General features: G+C 38.6%; 1 protein-coding gene across 9 annotated transcripts in view; it reads right to left on the bottom strand.

Annotated features, from left to right (window-relative positions):
- Window positions 1-22,527, bottom strand: part of CMTM4 (CKLF like MARVEL transmembrane domain containing 4) — a 59,621-nt gene that overhangs the window by 28,319 nt on the left and 8,775 nt on the right. For 8 of the 9 annotated variants that reach the window (XR_012630581.1, XR_012630583.1, XR_012630582.1 and 5 more), the window contains exon 2: window positions 10,939-11,115. Coding sequence is in view for 5 of the 9 variants with exons in the window: in XM_074881879.1 (XP_074737980.1) it covers window positions 10,939-11,115 (177 nt within the window). In the remaining 4 variants the exon portion in view is untranslated. Of the gene's footprint in view, window positions 1-901; window positions 1,001-10,938; window positions 11,116-22,527 lie in introns of all 9 variants that reach the window. The other variant, XM_074881883.1, reaches the window with a different exon arrangement.

The raw sequence follows: 22,527 nt of genomic DNA, 5'->3' as shown, positions 1-22,527 counted from the left end.
TTTTGAAAACAAGAACAATACTAGTTTCACAACAAATTCCTCAGAAGCTTAGTTTTCTACTTTATTTGCACTGACAAATCATCACGGCCCATAAAATCGATGTTTTTCTTCTTCAATGAACTAAAGAATCTGCAAAAATGACTAAGATCAATGATCCCAGAAAACAAAGTTCTCTAAAAAACATGACAATTAAATCCTGCAATGTAACTTTAATGGAAGAACCTCTTGTAAAGAAGAATACAGCTCTTCATCCAACAGTTCATTCCTCAGGGTGCACATAACAGTGAATGAATGACAAGAGAAGAGATGACCATTCCGGACCATCAGCCTGGAGAAGCAGCTAATTTGCAGTTCTTCCTACATGCTTCTGCAGAACTGCTGTGTGATTTCCAATATCCAGGTTTGAAAGATGAAAAAGGAGAAGTTGCCAACTCAAGCACAAAATTTATTAGCTTGACCTTACTGTTCTGGATTTAAAGTCTTGAAGCACTACTATACTCCCTCCACAGAACAAAAATTATCTGTAGCAAGCAAGAAGAATTCAGTAAATTATGTGTAAGTAGCTCCTATTTCTTGTGAATTTTTGGCTCTATCTTTTCTGTAAGCTTGCACTATAGAGCAGTATCATCTAAGCTAGCTATAGAGGAAGAAGCAAGGCAAGTTCAACTGTCGAAGCGTTCTCTGCAAGTCATTTTTCTGTTTTTCTTGCCTCAAGCCTTAAGACAAACAACTCAAAGGATGCCCATGCTTTTTCAATCACAATTAGCTTATAGCCAACTGTAAAATTAGAAGTAAATTGTGATGGCAAAGGCAACAGTAGTATTCAATGCACACAAAGGAAAAGTCATTATTAGTTTTAATAGAAGATAAGAGTCATATATAAAGAAGTTCATATTCTTACCACAGCAGCAATTTCTGCTCCAGTTTTATGGTTTAAAGCAGCAAGTACTACAGAGGCAATGAAAAAGAAGAAAGTGCTGAGTCCAGTGTTGACCAGATCCTAAAAAAATAAATTCATTAGCATTACTAAACAATGATCCTTTGCTTGCTTTTATTAGAAGTGATGAAACAGAAGGTTAGAACAAGAACTACAGCAACACTTTCCCACTTCCTATGCAGCTTATCACTTATACAAAAGGCGGCAAAGACACAGGAAATGTAGCATGTGTATGCTTTAGTCTGTGAACTGAAGTCAAACACCATGTACACATAAAGCACCAGTGCAGATTCTGGGTGCGTTACCTCAATTTCTAGTGGGTTTATTAGAAAAGTACTGTCAGCATAAACAATGAGTAAAGCTGTTCTATCTCAGCTGTTGCTGAAGTACCCTGTATATCAAACTTTAGCACTCCAGGAACCCCTTGTTCTCTTTCACATCACTACAGCACTCCCCGCACTACAAAATTCTTTGAAGCCTTCGCTGTAGAAAACTGCAAGTCCTATGCTATTTCTATGAGTGACAGCTGCCCATATTCTCAGAATACACAGATTTTTACATATTTATTGCATAAAATTGTTGTTTCAAGCAGACATTTTAGAACATATACACAGCAACACCCCAGGGGCACCTGTGTTCAGGGAAAATTCTTGCTTTGCTCCAAGCACAGAAAAAGGACAGACAACACGCAATTCAGTTATACATAGGCTTCGTGTCACTTACGTGTTCAGATGGTTATGTTGCTATGCCTTACATAAAGCAGGGTCATTAAAATACCATTGGGACATAAGTAACAATTCTGAATGGCAGCTATTAGCACAAGAATAGTTATGCCAATACAAGGCTATCTGATCAGACTTAAAAAAAAATTTCAAGAGTTGGGACTTTAAAATAATAGAAGAAACAAAGTGCTAGATTCACTACAGACTAGCTGTTCACTACATTACTCGAGGCATCTTTTATAATTTTTAAAACATTTGATACATATGTGCACTGCACTATACATACATTACAGATATGTAGGAAATAACAGACTATCATGATAACCGAATGACCAGGTGAAGTCAGGGAGTAAGAAAGGTGTGAAGGCACCAGGGAACGGCAGCTCAGCACAAGTAACTGAACAAATGTGAAATCAGTGGGAGGTGAACACTATCAAAGCCAAAAGAGATGGAAAGAAAACCCGTATACAAGTTTGCTGTGCAAATTACAGTTTTGAGTTAAAGGAAAAAAACCACCAAACATCAAAAACCCACTCAACACGCCAACTCCCACCATTAAAAAGTCCCATCACCACTCTTTAATTAGAATTCAAGGACAAATTTGTTCTACTTGACTCTTCTTTCACATGCAAGCCAGGCTCACTTCCTGTTCCTGCTCTTCCACTTACTACAAGTAGAATTTTTTTAAAAATTTTATTTTATTTTTTCCCCCAAAGTGCATCTTGTGAAGTGCTGTAAGAAGCCAGGCTTAGAAAACTGAACATACAAACATATTCCCTGGGTATAAATCCCATGATTATGTTCCAGCTACATAGCACAAAGACTCTGAAAAGACCACTGTCATCCAGCCACCCCCAAAACATCTGTTTTTCTAGCCATGATTGTAGAATGCTTTAGAAAGTAACTGTAAAAACTGAAAGTTTCTGGTGCTGTGTTATTCACAGGGGAAACTATTTTGAGGGTACTGACTCAGCGACAGCTGGTTATCAGAACTAAGCATACCTGGGGATAAACTGTATGATGTATCACTGTGGCCTGATCCTCATCTAAAAGGAGGACTTTCCCAAGAAATCTGAGAGGCTTCCATTGCTCATTGCCATTTCCTCCCACACGTCCAGATTTCATAAGCCCAGTAAGACCCAAACTGTTTTACCAAATGGTAAGGAAACAAAAGCAAATTGTGGGTCTCAAACTCCTACCATCTTTTCACCTGCCAGTGTATAATTAGAGAGATACTTTTTCTCTCTGTTCAAGCTTACTGAGGTAGATGTTATTTTGTACTTAGGGCATCAAACAAATTGGAATTAAATAGTTATTGCAGTTTTAATTATATAACTTCTTGCTTTGCAGAGATAAAGTTAAGAAATAGAGATATTAGAAAACAAATGTCATTTCACAATTTCTCAGAGTATCCTCCTCTCCAACTTCAGTTCAGCAGCTCTAACTGTGCTTCTGGGGAAGCCAACAAGAGCTGTGGTTCTCACCTGCACAAACCTTTTCTCACTAGAGGGGAAGTCTCACTATATATGACAACATACACCAGACTCAACAGTATTCAACATTTTCATCAAGTCTCTAGAGTAAACATATGTATGTCACCAAGAATGCTGAAACCAAATACTGAGGAGAGGGCAGCTATGCTCTTGAATAATTAAAAAAAAAAAAAAAAATTTATGAGTTCAACCTGAGACCAAGTTGTGTATTTTACTACCAGAGTACATTTGCCACCTACAGGAAGGACCTACAGAACGGAGACAAAATCCTAGAAGAAGTAACTCTGAAGAACTTCGCAATTACAGTAGGTATGCATCTCAAGATGTGATGCCATAACAAAAAAAAGGGAGAAAAAGCACTTATACATTCCTTTGGACATACGGACACAATAGGTGCAAGGTGGTAATCTTACCTTTGCAAGGGACACTGGAATGCTGCATCCTGTTCCAATGTCCACATTTTTAAAAGTATGTTGAAAAATTAAGTCAGGGTACAAAGAAGAGCCACAGAAGTCATTTGAAAGGAGGAGAAAATTTCTCACAGCATGAATCAGAGAACCTAAACTGCTCTGAATATTAAAAAGATTGAGCTGTATACATAAAGACTCCAGTGTTCAAATAATCAAAAAATACTAGCTGTTTTAGAAGTTCAACATAGAAAAGGGCACCAAAATTAATAGTATAACAAAAGTAACAGCTGCAAAGTTAATACAAAAATCATATTCAAAATGAAGTAAGTTTTAACTGTAAGGGAACTGACCATCAGAACAACCAACCAAAGATGTGCTTAATAATGCACCTTTACACTTCTTGTAATCCAGATTATGTTTTTTCAGACACATATTTTGTACATCCTTAGCACCATCCATAAAGACTAAGTGGATAACACATAATGCTCTATGATTTATGGGGTCAGATATGCTTATTAATTAATCCTGCTGACATCTGACTTTTTGAATCTGTCAGCTTGATCATCTTGCCAAAGGACAATCATATAAGCAAGACAGACCTACCCACAACATGACAGACGTTATCATCTACCTCCATGCCACAAATTGACTTGAAGACTTCTTGTAAGAAGTTTGAGACACTGCAGAATACGTAAATACTGCTGAAACTAGACTGCTGGTGCCTTTGTCATTATTTTTCCAGGAAACCAAAGATATAAGTATGTCAGAAACTTTGTCATCATCAGTGGCATTTTACTTTATTGTACTCTTTACAAAGCATATCAAATTTGTCCTTGCAAAGAATCCAACAATTCAAATCTAAAGAACTGAAGCCATCTTGAGGCTCCAATTTATTCATTTCTGCAATTCCATTTACCCTGTTTAGGTCAAAACCTTTTCATTAAATTAATAATTGATTCTCATTCATACAATAAGGCTGGTTACTTAAAAAGCTGAAACTAACACCATCTTTCATATCCACAGATCAGATTGTTTGAGGCTTAAGGAGCAATGACACTTATGAATAGCGCTGTCATACAGATATACAATGGTAACATCACAGATGCAAAGATCAGTGGAGGTTTTTAACCCAAAACCTGGTACTTACTACTTAGAGGAGAAAAGCAAGAGAAGAAAAAATACAACCATTTTGGACGAAGTCAGAGCAAAACCAAAAGAGAATGAACTACAGTAGGAATGCAAGAAGTAAAGGACACTCCCTAAAATAATGTAGTGTTTTTCCACGTAAGAGAAAATGAATAATCATGACAATAAAAGGAATAAACTAATTGAAAAAAGATGAGCCGTTTCAAATCTGGCCATGATGTAGCTGAAGTTCTTGCTATTATATTTATAGACAAAGTAAAAACCACATCACACAGATACAAGAATTTCTGCTGAAATTACAGCAACCTCATGAGACAGTATGCTGTGCCATGAAATACTGTACAAAGCTGCCATCCATAACAGAGAATAAAATCTATGAGCTGAATCAAATCCACTCTAGACTGCTGCTGCTCCCTTTCTCCTTTCCAAAATGATTTAAAATGAAAGACTGACTTCTGGTCACTTGCTAGTTATTTGCCAGTCATTCCACTCAGTCACCAACGGTCCTATTAGTCCAAAGGAGAGTATCCAAGGACATATATTTGCTACTGCCATCACCAGCTATTTGTCCCCCTCAGAAGAAGAGAAGGCAGAGGAGGCATCTCAGCTTGTGGATAAAGATGGATTTATGCCAAGACAGCATTTTATACTAAAAAAGGGTGAGGCTTTTGTTCTGATTCTGCTGTAAAGGCGGGAAACCCTAGAAAAGAAAAGTGGACAGCATCCTACAGTCTTTTGTTTTTAAGGGTCTGGGCAGGTATGATTCCTGGATTAATAAGGATGGAAAAGCTGAATTGGTTCTATGAATGGGAGGTCTGTTAACAGACCTGAAAACTCCCATTTAACTCCTGAAAGCTGCACGGCACAGCAGCTTCACAGACTTCTGTTTAGTGCTCCAGTTTGGTACATTACCAGGAGTTGGTCCTAACACTCAGAGGCGTCAGTAATATCCATGTGTCTTTATCCGTTATTCTCCATGACCTCACACATGCAAACTTTTGAGAGACATTCAATCAAAATACATGCTCTGCCTTTTTATTTTGTGAAGTAAGAGACTGCACAAGTGACCAGGTACTATTTAAAAGAGAGACAACGCCATATTGCAATTGTAATTTATATAAACAAAAATATGACAATTAAACTGGTGGTTGCTTTTGTCATTTGCTTTCTGAAATCCAAGAGTTTACATTTAGATGGGAGTTTAAAGCAGCTAAATTAAGGTAACTTGGAAGAGAAACCTGCATATATCAACAGCTTGACTTTGTCACAAAAGGTGACAGAAGTTAGTGGCCTGCTGCTGTCGAGGTTATTTTCCACAAAAGAGAGAGATCAAAGTAACATTTCCTTTTAGCTCTGTTTGGGTTTTGGTGGTTTGTTTTTCAGTTAGCAGAGGAAGGGAGGAGAAGTGTGGTTATTGATTATTTTAACTTTTTTTTTTTTTTTTTTGTACAATGCCCCTAATTTTTCCTCCAACCAGTACTTTACTTGCAAGGTTTGGGAACTTTTCCCCTTGTTTCTATATGAAATTATTAATTTGAAGTTTACAAACATATCAATCAGTCATCTAAACCAAGCACCTCTGGTCAAACTCCCATAATTTTACTCTATAATTGTATTATTAAAACCTGTATGAGTAATTTGCACCCCAATTAAAAATGGAAACATGGTTTCTCAAGCAAGAGTAAATCCTAGGTAGAAAGAACCAAATTAACTGCATGAGCATTAATTCCCATCTCTTTTCTTCTCGTTTCTTTAGGCTTATATAGGTATGGGAGCCTTTACTCAAACACTAGATTCTGCTACTCCAAGATTCACATAAGCATCGCTTCCCGCTGATAAAACAGACCATGACCAATGGTTTCAGAAATATGTTAGTGACCCAGAAGGCTGGATTCATGCTGTGCAGAGATCTTAGTGCCCATCTCACAGGATGGGGCTATGCTGCCTGGCCCCTGCACAGGGCTGAAGGTCCCTGCGGGTCCCACATCACACACAGCAGCCCCCAAAGGTCTCTAGCATTCATCTGCAGGTGCTCCTGTTCAGGCACTGTGATCCAGTCCCAGGTGTCCAGCACCTGCTGGAAATCAGTTCTTATTTCCAGCATCTCAAGCAAAGTCTGTAAAAAAACCTGAATTAACACGAGTGACTTTCAAAAACCTTACTTGGCACTCCAAAAGGTCAGGAACAAGCTACAGTTTTGAAGAAATGGAAGAAGAGGCATTCCTCAGGGCTCAGTGTTGGGACCAGTGCTGTTTAACATCTCTGTTGGCAACACGGACAGTGGGATCGAGTGCACCCTCAGCAAGTTCACCAATGACACCAAGCTGTGTGGTGCGGTTGAAATGCTGGAGGGAAGGGATGTGTCATCCAGAGGGACTAGGACAGGCTGGAGAGGTGGGCCTGTGCAATCCTCGTGGAGTTCAACAAGACCAAGTGCAAGGTCCTGCACATGGGTCGGGGCAATCCCAAGCACAAACACAGGCTGGGCAAGGAGCGGATTGAGAGCAGCCCTAAGGAGAAGGACTTGGGGGTATGAGAGGATGGAAAACTGACTGTGGGCCAGCAATGTGCGCTCACAGCCCAGAAAGCCAACCGTGTCCTGGGCTGCATCAAGAGGAGTGTGGCCAGCAGGTCGAGGGAGGGGATTCTCCCCCTCTACTCCACTCTCATCAGACCCCCCCTGCAGTGCTGTGTCCAGCTCCGGGGGCACCAACAGAAGAAGGACACAGACCTGCTCAAGCGGGTCCAGAGGAGGCCACGAAGATGATCAGGGGGCTGGAGCACCTCCCCTGTGAGGACAGGCTGAGAGAGTTGGGGGTGTTCAGCCTGGAGAAGAGAAGGCTCCAGGGAGACCTTATAGTGGCCTTCCAGTACTTAAAGGGGGCTACAGGAAAGGTGGGGAGGGACTCTATCAGGGCATGTAGGGACAGGATGAGGGGTAACAGTTTTAAAGTGAAAGAGGGTAGATTCAGATTAGATACAAGGAAGAAATTCTTTGCTGTGAGGGCGGTGAGGCACTGGCACAGAGAAGCTGTGGCTGCCCCCTCCCTGGCAGTGTTCAAGGCCAGGTTGGACGGGGCTTTGAGCAACCTGGTCTAGTGGAAAGTGTCCCTGCCCAGGTCAGGGGGGTTGGAACTAGATCATCTTTAAGGTCCCTTCCAACCTCAAAACCAAGATTCATATGACTTCAATCTTATTTCTAACTATTTTTGAGTTGGAATACAAGCTGTTAGACGTACTAACTCTGCTGAAAATGACAAAACATGTTCCTGGATGAATGCTTCTACAACCCCCATTTCATTTGTCAAAGATCACCTGCCTACTTCCCTCTCAGTTCTTTCTTAGCTGCTCCTCACTGCTTTCCCTGCATGTTTTTCCAATAAGCAGTCCTGCACACAGACAGGACCAGCAGTTACTGTCACAAAGCAACAGACATTACCGTAATAACTACCAAACCATGTAATATTTCTTGTATTTAGAACTTGTGCTTTTATTTGTTACAGAACAATACATTGCTTACACCACGCTGCACCAAACAAGAACTGTCCACAAAGAGCACTAACCCAGAGGAAATTAATTCTATTTTTAATTTATATTTATTTTTATCCTTAATAGGTATTGCTATTTTGACAGCAGCAAACATAAAAGTGAAGGGTAACTTACTTAATTTCTCATTCAACAGCTAAGCAAGCCACAGAAAACCAAGATGTTTCTTCAAAACAGAAGGGTAAAAAAAAATTAAATGAAAACAATCAAGATTGCCCTGTGAAGGTTTTTGAACTACAGCTTTGTAATTACACTCTTCAGAGCCAAGGCTGCTGTAAGACAGTTTGTCATTCTGGCACTGCATCAAATTTTCTGCCAACTACTTCAAGTGTCAGTTGCTTGCACACAAGGTTTCATCGCTAAAACAACTGAAAAAACCCCGACCCAGCAAAGATGATGAAATAAATTTTCAGGCAGTACAAAATACAACTACTGATCTGTGTCTTCTAAGAGACACACCTGATTCCTTATGTTTCCTCCCTGAAGCAGTGCTTCCCTGGGACTGAGTCCAGGCTAATAAGCCCGGTAGAAGTTTGTGCTGTGCTCAGTTCTGTGCCTCATCCTTGAGGCCGCTCTAGACTGAAAAACTCTGCATTCAGAACTGCACACACACACCAAATAAAGTACCAGAGCTCCAGTGGATGATTAAAAAAATTTTTTTTAAAAGGCAATGGTCATCATCTATTGCAAGATTTTTTTCCCCACACACAGACAGAAATAGTCCATTCTACTGGCTGATTAGGCAATGATTTACATCTGTAATGACTCATATTTCTCTCACCATACAAACTCTCATCCAAGAAATACTGTCAAATTCCAGTATTCTCAGCTGTTTGCCATCACTTCTCCCCCTGTCCAAGTCATCTCAGTTGTCAGCCCTGAAAAAAAGGTACTGCAGCATTACAGTGGATCCACTCTGCCGTGACAGTAATTGTCAGAAAGCCTGGCAAACCACATGCAAATTCACCGGAACACCAAAGTTACTGCCAACACTTCTGTTACTCTCCTACCCAGTCCCTACTTCTGGAGGGGCATGTCATGCACACAGTTTGGCTGCAAGATCTTAAGCTCTCCCTGTAGATCACATGAGATTTAAATAATGAGTTAAAAAAAAAAATTAGCCAAACACAAAATTATAGCAAACATTCAGTTATTAGTTAACTCTTAAAACAAACATTTCAAAGCAGTCAGAGACATCGTGCATACCACTCCGTAGTCTCTTAACGAAAAGTCCTGGTCAAACTTACTTTGAACATAAGCTAGATCTAGTATTCACTGTAAAACCACTCACATCACACCAGCAAAACCATCATGTATTTGTGTGACACTGATGAACTTATACACACTTGTTATCATGCTCTTGTACATCCTAGTAGAATGTACAGAACTGTGTGGTATAAAAAGATGGTCTTCAATTGCTGTTATCAGATGTGAGGCTGCTGTGATGCTCATTAAACAACCAAGCCAGCAACAGAAACAGAGACTACCACCTCCTCTCTGCAGCCGCTGCTTTTCAGCTTGCCACAAAGGTAAGTGGTGATGGTGACAATGCTGGCAGGAGAGAGACAGATGGAGCAAAGGCAAGACAACCCAGAAACACTGCGGTGGTTCCACCAGTTTTGTTTTGCAAGCCACCTGGATCTCCCCCACCTACCAGTCACAGTTCTCAGTCCATCTAATCCATCTACCAAGTACTCTTAGGAAGAGTTCCTCAATAGATCATGCATTCCCAGGGTACAAAGGATCTTCTAATTCCACATTCCAGTCTCATCGTAGACAAGTCATTTAGGCTTATAAACAGTTACTGCAAATGTGCAAATTGCAACTTTAATAAATTCCATTAAAAACTAATTTTAAAAATCACACAGAAGCCTAAAAACCTCTGGGACTGGTCTCCAACAGTACTTACAAAATTACTGTTATAAAATAAAACAGAACATAGGCACATATGTATCTATACTATCCAAAAAAGTTGATATAAATATTGTCCTTGAAGCTGACAGATCTTTTGCTGGAGTGACTTAACATGTTGATTTTGTGACCTGTGTTTATGCAACCCAATCTGAAAATTTAACTCATAATACAGCATGGAAATAGAGACTTGTACAAAAGGAATGTGCACTGCCAGCAGTTCCCTTCCTAAAACTCCTCATATTTGAGAACCCATTAAGTATTGCCAGTCAAAGTTTAATAGTTATGTAAGCAATTCAAAACACCTGATTTTCACAGAAAGCACATAATTTTTACACTACTACCCGATGATTGTTTAATCTGTGTAAGAAAATATACATAGCACAACTGTCCTAATATAAAAAAACAGCTTAAGAGAGAACAACGGGCTACCATAAATACAGCATCTGTCAAAGTTAAATAACTACAGGCTGCATTTTTATCCACTTCAGCCACAAACAGTAATTGCTGGCATTAGCAGGAATTTCTTCCTTCCAAAGAGAATCTACCAGAAGACAACTGTAGTTATATTTAATGTAGTTTAATCTTGCTACATTTCAAAGCTCATTCTGCAGTTAGTATTCAAAATAAATGTAAGTAAAATGTATACGTTACTCAACATAAAGAACACTCATAGACAATCTCAAGCAACAGTAGAAAGTAAAGTTCAAAGACCAAACTTAAAAACAGATTTGCAGCTACTTTTAACAGAGGGAGGATTTCTATGAACTTACAGTAAGATTCCAGTTGATCTGCGGTATTCTTGTGTGAAGGTTTAGACTGAACATAAGCAACAGAACTCCAGTAACCACCAATGCACTACAGCTCACAAACTCGAAGAAATAAAGGCCTTCGCAAGGGGAGCATTCCATGATGGTCTCTATGCAGATGAATGCAATCAGTGCCAAAACCTAGGAAGAAAAACAAGTGGAAAAAAATATAAATAGATTTCCACATTTTGAAAGTAGCCACAAGTATTCCTGAAATTTCCATTGGGAACATGATCAGTTTACACTCAGGAATGTGTGATTTTAGTTTATAGCAAGGCACTGTCTAAAGAGCAAAAACAAAAGCAAATTAATGCAAGACCTTCTGGATATCTCCTGTTCAACAAAGTATATTTTAGCAAAATTACAAGGAGTCTAACAGCAATACGACTGAGAAACCCAGAAAGGCACAAAACCCCTTCAGGCAATTGGCTTAATACGCAAATGGCACCTCAAACATTTTATTTCATTTTTCACTCATGATTTGCTATTCCAAAACTTGAAGATGGAATGCATTTGTCTATTGGGCCAATCTCAAGCTCAATTACACAGAATTAATACAGTGTGATTGTGAAACACATTTCAATAAAGTTATTATTTAAAATTCACTACCAAATTGAGATCCAAGGTCAAAATAGAATAGATACAGAACCTCTACCAGCCTCCAAAAATTATAGAATCATAGAATGTTTTGGGTTGGAAGGAACCTTAAAGATCATCTAGTCCCCTGCCCTGGGCAGGGACACCTTCCACTAGACCAGGTTGCTCAAAGCCCCGTCCAACCTGGCCTTGAACACTGCCAGGGAGGGGGCAGCCACAGCTTCTCTGGGCAACCTGTGCCAGTGTCTCACCACCCTCACAGTAAAGGATTTCTTCCTTAGATCTAATCTGAATCTACCCTCTTTCAGTTGAAAACCATTACCCCTTGTCCTGTCACTACATGCCCCTGTAGTGGTAAACCTGCCTTTTTCATGGTTTTTATCAATATACTATATTTTATATAAAAACATATTTTTATCATTCCCTTGTAAGACAGTAAAATGAGTAGCTAATAGATGAAGGAAAAACTCCTGGTGCTGCAAACACATTGAACTGGGATAATGGTTAGTCACACTAAATTCAGAAGGCAGCTTAGTAGAGTTAACACAAACACAGACTTTTGCAAGACTAGAGTTTAATTTACTCTTTAGGATAAAACAGTGAAACTCACCATACTTGAGAAAAAATCTGCCCAATGGACAAAACTAAAATATATAAAAACCATACACCAATATTAGCTACCAATTAGATACCATTAGATACCACTGATTAGCTACCACAGAGTATACAACTTACATATCTAGGTCTATGTTTCAAAGTGATTCCTCTTTAAATATAACTGGTAAAAGAAAACCAGTTGCATGGATGGTTTTGTTTTGTTGGTTTGTTTTTTTCATTTTCCATGGCAAGCAAGGAAGGCCTTAAGAGTGTTTTGCTTTGGTTTTCAAGACAACAACCCCCCCCCCCACCCACTTACATTTTTCAGAAAGAATTCACTTTTTTGCTCTGCCGCAAAATTCTAGTGAGACTGTAATAAGTCACTTCAATTTAAGGATGAAGAACCCCGGGAGATAGCCTCCTCAGAGCTAAATATTCCATAATTTGAAGGTTTTGCACAAACAAAACATAAATTTGAAAGATTGACAGAAGCCACAATATGAATCAATTCCTGCTAAATCCTTCGTCAGTTCCAATAATGTTTTGCAGATACCCCTTCTTCCAGCACTTTAATGCTTCATCCATTAATCTGCCTTTGCCTCCTACAACATAACTAACAAAATGAAGAAAAAGGATTTTGAAATAAGTTATAATTTTTGTCACTAACATTAGCAGTAATTCTAAGTAAAGGACAATACCCTGCATGCTTTGTTTGCCATGTAATTCAGAATACAGTAGCTAATTTAAGTTTAAAAATGGATTAAAACAAAGCAATCCAGTTTTAATAAAAAAACCTCATACTTGGATAGAAACTCTTTCAGTTTCTATCTGAGCACATGCCATACGAATTTTTGCCAGCTAACAAAGCAGGCCAATTCACATCAAAAATTCTGAATGGATACCCAGTGACTAAACACTTAACTTCAGATTTTTATCTTTGACATTGAACAACTTTGGAAAAAAAGAAAGAGAATATGCAGTGAAATGGAACGTTCAGAAAATCAGAATCAGTCAAACTATGATTTCAGCAATGACACACACACAAAAAAAAAAAACACCACTGTCCAGAGCACAGCTTCATTTTACAGTATTAGCATATAACGAAGTCCACCTTTTCTGTGAACACAAGTCGCATAACTGAAGATGACATTGAATACAATTTTAAAAAGTAAAGCTCTAAAAAAAAAAAAAAAACCACTTTGCTGTTTCAAGCAGGATCAGTATCAAGTATTAACGCTAAATGTTAGCTGGCAAACCTTTTATTATATAGGAACATCTAAAAGTTAAGTCTCCATTGTTCTTGCCACTATTTTTGATACTTTATGACACTTCAAAATTTTTTAAAGCATTAGAAATAAATTATGCACTGAAGAAGCACTTGGAGCAATGAACTCTAATCATCACATGTTACGTATATACTCCCAAGCTCAGAGTTAATAATTAAACTTCAGAGCGGTTCTACCTTAAGACTTCATTTTATCACTTAAGAAATTACAAAATGCATTTACCTGTGACACACCCTTATAAGAAAAAAGTGTTAGTTGTGCACACTTGGGTTTGACTTAACCCAAACCGTTTCAAATGCAGGTAAAGATGTGCCACCAGTTTACATGCAGCAGCATTAATGTACATTGGTCTGGGTTGTGGCAGCCCAAGTCTATTGATGTGTTTATCAGAAAGGTTGGGAGAAAACCTTAATTGCTTCAGTTTATGATGGGTATTCTGGCCACAAAGCAGAGGCTGTGTTTTGGAAACATGCACAATAACTATGAACAGGAGTATTATCATCACTAAGTGGATCGGGATGCCTGAACACTTGTTGGTGGGAGGGACAGGGAAAGGAGAATATTCCCGTGCATACAATTTATTTGTAACACTTTTGTACTTCAAGTAAGATTCCAACTAAATGTCTTACTATTTTTCTTGTGGTAAAAATATATTTCACCCTTCTCAAAGATCATTCATCCTGCCAGTGCTACACATGATACCTGCCTGTTAACTGCCCACTATTTGTCTCACAATGAATGCTACAACAAAAAATGAAATCCAAATTAATCACCACATCAGAAAAACACTATCCGCCCACAGAAACTTCCCTTTTTGTAAAGACAATAAAAATCTTAGTCTTTAATAAGAAATATTTTCTCTTTGAAACATCAGGGTAATCTTGTCCTCCTACGTGTTTATAAACTTGCCAGAAGCATCCTTCCAATTAACTACAAGTAACATGAATCTTCTTTAAAAACACACCAGTGCTGCTTTCACTGGCCGTTCCACTCAGAGTTGAATCTAATTTTGTTTCTAATAGAAAACTACTCTGAACACATGAAATGAAAATGAAATACACATTACAGAATCAAACCCATGACTTCCTCAGACAGCTACACTACTTAAGTGTTGTGTAAATGCTACAACACAAGCCAAAGCAGACTGCCAAAGGCCATGGTTTACCCAGTGATCAAGTTCATTTAAAAAAAAAAGAAGAACGTGTTAACATTGTAAGAAAAATGCTTCATTTTCTCTGCATTTTTAAATTTATGAAATAAATAATTTATGAGACAGGCTATATAAATTACATAGTGAATTAATAAAATTTTGTCACCTAGAATACCACTTGATTGGCATGGCCACAAAGTAGACTGATGCGATCATAAGCATGCCCCCGGAGTGTCCCACTGCAAACTGCAGACAGACCAAAAGTCAGTCTTAGTCTCAGCTACCCCAGCTTATTTTCTGAGGGACTTCCGTGCAGGTCTAGCACTAACCATTTTCTCCTGTTCTCTCACAGAGCTCTGTAACTATAATGAAAACATTTTCTTTATAACCTACATTTACCTCCATTCTCTGTCTACCACCCATCACTGCCTACCGAATTTGATAATCAACATGCAGCTCACAGCTTACCAAGGGTCAAAGACCTTAAAAGTCACTTCTCCAGAGCTTCCTATACTCTTCCCTCTGCCACACCACAGATCCAAGATAAAACTGGTGCCTTGCCTTACCACATTGGCTATACACACTCTCTTGGAAAGAGGGAGGAGGGACAAAGACCCACCACAGTCCTCCCGGGAAGACTCCGAGCTCCATCCAAACACCATCTGAGTGTGCAGAGACTTGTGCTGCCCCAGGTGACTGAGGCACAAAGCTGAAGCAAAGAAAAACCCTCACTCAGAAGCTGCTAAAGCTTTGCTCTTGCTTTGTAACACAAGTCACCTCAGAAAACCAGGAGACAGGATCTATCCAGGCCTGCATCTGCCTCCCATGACTGCAGTTACAGGACTAGCTAACACAAAAAACCACAAAAGAACCCAAAAACCAAAAAATCCAGCATCATATCAGCCAATGAAATGCAAACTGCCATCTGTCCAACACAGGAGGTGACCCCCACTTGAGTCATACCTCTTCTCACAGTTTATAGTAATGAGTTTCAACAAGTTTCTTCCACAAGAAAAAGTTTCAAGGTTACTTTACCGAGGAAAAATGAGAAGTTGAACGTGGTGAAGATCTCCCCTTACATGAATTACTGCTGTCTCCCACAAATGACACAGCTACAGCTTTCTCAGGCAGAGTCAATAGTTTCCTCTGATGGATGAAACAAACCTTTTCATCTGCTTTTCTCTGCACTGAGTACTTCAGAGAGTTTTCTATTCCACCCTAATTCCTCCAATGCCCTAAGATTTGTGTAACTCTCTTTTATTACTTTCTTTCTCTTTTATAACAGTTGCTTTTGGTTTCCCTTCTACTTCCCCTGTTCTTGAAGTAAGTGCAGAGGATATTGATACGCAACTTTATCAGGATGGAAACATCCACTTATCCTACTGAATGCTCAGGTCCATGCAGAGGCATCCTAGGCTACCTGCAATACCACCTTTTTTCCTGGGGAAAAAAAAAAAAAAGGAGATGCAAGAGTCTGGTCAACAAAGCAGGATCAACACGAATGAGCTTCAGGGTAAGCTGAGAAAAGGACTGAGTCTGCCCAGACTTGCCGCCCAATGTGTGAAATACAGCTCTAACTCTGTGATGGAACAAATCTCCCCCTGCCCTCCATCTCTCATCTCCCACCACCACATAATGCAAAGGCAGAAGAAAAAAAATCTCCAAATAGAGGATTAAGTACAAAATCTATTTCCCAATAATGACTTTTTGTGTTTTTTGTCTTGAATAAACTGGCAAACTCTTATCCAATTTATTGTTTAGGACTGCTAAGATAACTCATGTACAGTGTGAGGCTACTGCACTTCTACTAAACAGCACTGAACCCCCACATAAAGGCTCCATTCAGAGTGAAGCAGCCCCTCACTGGAAGGGGATAAAGCAACCAGAATTTAAGGCCATTTAATTCCTGAAAGAGAGCCTCTATACTGGGATCCAATGTCCTTTAATTTAGCTACATTAGCCTCCTACCATTATTGTATTCATCTCAACTTTCCTGTAAACTCCCCTGGAGAAGGGCCCTTAATGAAGAAATCATCTGCCTTAGGGCTATGTAAATGGCTTATATTTACATCATTTTCTTGGCAACAGAGGCACCTCAGACATAAAACACTGTATTTCCCCAAAATGGAGAAAATGTGCTATGACAAGCACCAACGCTGAAAGAGAGCTTTTAGGAGGTTGCTAATGGTGTATTTTTCCTGTCAGAACATGTTGTGTTTTATTTTTGAAGAAAATAATCAAACAACTTTGCACTAAAAATAAAAAAGACAGTTCTGCAATGAAAACAAAGTAAAAAATGAGTTTTCCTGTTTATCTAAAATGTTACCACAGAAAGCCTTATTGTGTGGTTAAATGACATAATTACACATGATTTCCAAAAAACCACAAAATGGTCAGCATTTTTTCTGCCTGAAAAATACCCACAGAATTTTAGTAAGAATGTCACACTACCAAGACATTTTTGCATCCAGACTGTTTAAATTAATGGTACAGCAGAATACATATGCACAAAACAGAGAAGAAATAAATTGCTTTTACACCACTTAAAGTATCTGAAGACATTAAACTTTCTTGAATTAAAATCTAGATTTATTGTTCTCATTTACTTGGCCCAGCAGTCCCAACTTAATGTATGAAACCAAGTGGGTCTCATTCCTTGCAAAGCACATGCATTTCCCACATCTAAAACAGCTGGCACAGATATGAATATTTGAGATCATATGGCTTAAACACAGTCCTGCTCCTCCAGCAGGAAGCCATCTTTTACCCTAAGCAGAAGAATGACTGATTTCCCGCCTGTTCCTAGCCTGCATCCTTAAGACTAAAAGAAATGTGTTATTAACTCTGGTAATTGGACTGCAAGGAGCCTTAAATCACAAAAGAGTATTAAACTTTTCTTACAAGATAGAAAATTTAGGAAAATGACGCTTACCAGAGAGGGAAACTTAAGAAGCACCAGTGATTCAGCACCCTGGATAAACTAAACTGTGCTCTAATGGCGCTAAATACATCCACTGAACAAATCCAGAGAAACTCAACCAGACCTCCAAATTCAACTCCGATTTGGTTCTGGTGGTGACAACAGAAATAATAGCAGAATATTTAAATTTCAGATCTTCATTGCACCTCTAGGGTTTTACATGTAGCTGCATTCCTTAAGTTTTCATTATTTCTTAGTTTACTTTTGGATATAACGTGGCAAGACTTCAGCACATTAAATATTGTGGAATCTTTATTAAATCAGCTGAACTTTTGCCACCTCCAGCAGTTTTCTATAATCCCTGAAAGATTCAGCTACTGCTCACTTCCCTTTCTCAATTTAGGCAAAAGACCAATTCTAAATACAGAACATATTTCTGAGGCCAGAAACATTTTGATAGTGTATTATAAGAAAGGGACATATTTAAGAAGAACGGTAATCAGCACTCAACAACGGAATGATAGTTGTTTTGAAACACAGAGTACATCAGAACTAACACTTATTCTAAAAAAAATATAATTAACTGGACTGAACTAAGGTGAACAGAAGAGATTCTCAACTGGCTAAAACAGAAATGCATCCATTTTAAGTGAACTTAATCATAGAGTCTAGAATGAAAAAAGATGCGGACATGAAGTCGTGTCTTATTTCCTGTTAATTATGCATTAGTACAGTGTTTTGCTTATTGCTTGGACACGCCTATACAACAAACATTCTTATCTGCTAGACAAATGCAAAACCTATTCCAGTTCAAATATCATTAAACAAATAGTATTTTACAGTACAGAAATATTTTATGATTTGGGTTTTTTTAAAAGAAAAAGCAAACACAGTTCTTCCTGCTACTGCTAAATAATTTAAGATTTTTTTTTTACTTTACATTTATATTGTCCTCAAAGTAAATCTATTTTAGCATTCAAAGTAATAACTGAACATGCAGACAGGTGTGAAGCCCTGGGTTGCACAACTCCCACGCGGCTCATTCTGGAGGTGTCAATGACCAGACCCACGCCGCGCTGCCCCGCGCAAAGTGGCCTCGGGCTGCAGCATCAGACACAGCGTGGCCACCACCTCCTCCCCTTTCTCCCTGTAAGAGCAGGGTCGCTGCCCAGGCAGCCCCTCACACCAGTGCCTTCTGGCATCAGGGGTGCACCTCACTGGGACTGGAAGAGTCACCTTGTGACCCCCACACTTGGCCCCATCCCCACCAGTATCTTGCCCACTGTTATTTTGGCACCTGTAAAAAGTTGCTTATCCCAGCTTTGCATAACTTTGCAGACCTGACTGCAAGTTTGTCTTTCTTATACCCAACCAAAACACGACCATCTTCCTAACAAAACAAAAAAACACACCAACAAGCAAACAAACAAAAAAAAAATCACTCTGATTTAGGTATATTTCAGGTTTTATCCAATCAAGCAGGTGACCAAAAGAACCACTGAACAGAATCTGAAGCCAAGGCACACTGCAAGGAGATACTTGGTTTAGGCACATTTCCTCACAGAAATCTAAATGAGATTCAAACATACCTTCCAGGTTAGACAAAAAGGGAACATAACATGCCACCTGTCCCATAAACAAAAGCCCAGCAACAGTTTTGTAGCAAACATATCCTATAGGAATATTGATTTGAAGATCATAGAGATCCACTCTTTAAACAAAGGCAAACAAAACATGGAAAACGTAACCAGTTTCTCCCACTGATTTCTTTCCACAGGAACCTGTGCCTCCAGTCTCCAGAAACTACAATTCATGTGTATCATAATTAAAAATATTTTCATAAGCAACAGGTCCTGCAATAATGAGCAAAATCCCAACATACTGAGTTACCCATTTCTAATTTTGCCATTTATACACTGTATTAATCACTGAACTCCTACGCAACCCAGTGAAATGAACAACTCCTAAACAAAGTCTTATTTTTTATCTATAGTACACTGAATTGTGCCAGTGGCTTCAGGGAGTGGACATAAAACACTAAATTATAGGATGCAGGGGATTTTTTTCCCCCCCTTTTCACCATATCCTGATATTTGAGGTTTAATTTTCCTGTTCATTGTCTCATAATCATTTTGACAGACATCTGCAAGCATAGCTTTTTATAGCCATCTCTCTCTAATTCCCAAACACCACAAGCTAGTCTCTCAAATGATACTGCCTGGTGCAAGACGTGGCAGGTTCCTCAGAGGCAGCTGCAACTCACAGTAAAGTTCTCTCAGCGGTCACCTCAACAAGCCTCGGCATACCCATACCTACGCCAGAGGAGAAGAGAGGGACACGCCACAAAGCAAAGGGAACTCTCTCAGACTAACCACTGCAATACATCCACATCAGACTTCAGAATAGCGCTCTGGAACGCTGGTAAAAACCATAATTAAATCACACACATAACAGAAAATTGGAAATTCTTAAACAGTTCTTAAACACCTTAAACAATTCTTAAACTACTCAACTAAGTTTCAAGTCCAATTTTATCACAATTTGACTAGCATTTATATATCGTGTTCTTAGACAAGCTAGGTAAAAATAGGTCAGAAAAAACATCCTACATCTCTTCAGTGCTGCACTAAATATAACTTTGTATACATTGAGTCCTCTGCATCTTCCTCAGCCACTGCCGGCTGAAGGTGGTAGGAGCAGGGAGAATAAAATATTTTTCCATTAGTCCCATTTGCTGCTAGTCCTACTCATGCAGGCTTTACTAAAATAGTAACACAAAAACTGACTACAGGAAACAAAGGGGGGGGGAATGTAGCTTAACAGCTGATTTCAAGAAAGTATAGCAATCCTCACTTTCAGTCACCAAGGCAGGGGAAGATACAACTTCACTTCCTTAAAAATCATTGGTAGTTCTTGTTTATCTTAAAGACTAATTTAATACATTACTAAAAGTCACTAGTTTTGTATCAGCACATATTAGTTTGTTAACAACAGGATGCTCAAAGAAAGCATGTCCAGGAGAGGTTCCTCTCAGTAGTACAGTGTCCAACTTCCCATCCCCAGTCTTCCAGCAAGGGTACAGCATCCTCTCCAGTCCATTTCCTAGTAATTTCTATTAAGTCAAGCTGTAAGAACTCGTAATTTATTATACCTTTGCTATTTAAACAAAACGAATAAATACAGTTACCCTATTTTTGTCTTTAGGCTGCAGACACATGTTCTGTATGGCACATACACACACACACACACACACACTCTGCTGGAACACAGCAAGTTACTGAGCTTGTGCTTGTATGATTTTTAAACAAAGTAAAAAAAAAAAAAATGGCTATTGCTTCACTTAAGAGAATTCTCTACTCAGCTCTTAAAAAAAAAAAAAAAGAGAAAAATCAACACTTTTGACCTGGCTTCGTGTTCCCATTCACATTCAAGCTGTGTTGGAAACCTGGCTAGTCAAAACAATATTAAAACACAGTACTGTAAATCTGTAACAAACAGTAGGATATATTAATTGCTTTTAAGAAGGTGTACTCATAAAATTTGTCAAGTATTTGATCTGCGCAGCCTCTTGTTTAACTACCCTGTTAGGCTATTTTAAAAAGTGAAAGTTCTATTTTAAGACTATCAGAATCAGTCTGCATCCTTTAAAACCCCATTTAATCCCTATTATGAGTAAACATCAAACATCCCACAAATACTAAAACAAGAAAGGAATTTTAATGAGAAAACAATCAAGAACTTAAAGTAGTCCTAAGGAATCCATTAAAGTTTTTTGGGGTTGTTTTTGTTTAAAAGAAACGGTGCAAAATGTCCTTACAATCCCAACGTTCCCAAGATTGCAATCTGAAGGCCCCCTTAGATGCCATGCCTTAAAAGGCAAAAAGAGTCTAGACATACTGGTAAAACAGAACATTAAAAAAATAGATGTAGGCCAGAACATTAAAGAGCACTGCCAGCTGCACTGGGGAATGCATGAAACCTTCAAGCTTGTCTTGCTGTTTAGACTGTCTTAGAAGAGTTATACAGTAGTATCTCATCCAAAATAGAAAAAAGCCCACAAACTTTCATTGCATAACTGCAAATCCACCTACTTGCGATTTTATAACTCAAGAACAGATCTGACTAAAGACTGCAAACAAACTTGGCACACTGCAAACAGAGGACTATAAAATGTTGTTAACAACACAAAAGCCGGAAGACTCTGGCAACAATGCCTTCGCCTTCTTGGTCACGACTCTCACTGTACTGCCACCATAAACTAAACATACTGTACATCCCAAAGACGTAGGACACAACCCTGTAACTCTGGAGGAGCACCTTCTCCAAAATACAAAATGTTACTAAGTGATAACATCATACAAAATCAAAAGATCCCAATGTTTAACAAAAGGTTTCATCTACATTAGATAAAAAGTTTTAAGCATTAAATGCAACAATTAGTTTATTTTAGAAGAGTTATGATCAAAGAACCAATTCATTTATTCACAACATTCAAGTGGCAACATCGGTTCCTAGCAGGAAAATAATTTCCTAAGACAAAAGTTACTGAAGTTTATTAAAGACTTACAGAACATAAGTATTTCATAATATTCACAACCACGCTTATTGCTTTCTTGCATGAGTATTTCAGTTTAAAATGTACAAAAGTACAGAAAATGACTAATATAGAAATGCTTGTAGTTGATTCATAAAATAATTTCGCAAACAATTGCCAGAACTGTTATGAGTAGTGCTGTATCACTGGCAGATTTATAGCATTTAAGAATAATAATGTTTAGCTTAAGTGAAAGTTACAGTGGAAGTATCACTGTACGCAACTCCTGATCTAAGCACAGGATGTATTTCTACATACCAGGGCCATGGCTGCTGCACTTTTAAGCTATAATGTAATGAAGGGAACTATCATGAATGAGGTTCAGCTCACTTACATGCTGAACACTTTGTGAACATACATACAAGCTAAAGAGAACTTAAAGAAGTGTCCTGAACAAGACATTATTCAA

The sequence above is a fragment of the Strix uralensis genome, chromosome 12 (assembly GCF_047716275.1).
Source record: "Strix uralensis isolate ZFMK-TIS-50842 chromosome 12, bStrUra1, whole genome shotgun sequence".
In the NCBI taxonomy this organism is placed as follows: Eukaryota; Metazoa; Chordata; class Aves; order Strigiformes; family Strigidae; genus Strix; species Strix uralensis.
The sequence above is the reverse complement of the archived record's forward strand: the minus strand, read 5'-3'. Positions and strand labels throughout refer to the sequence as shown.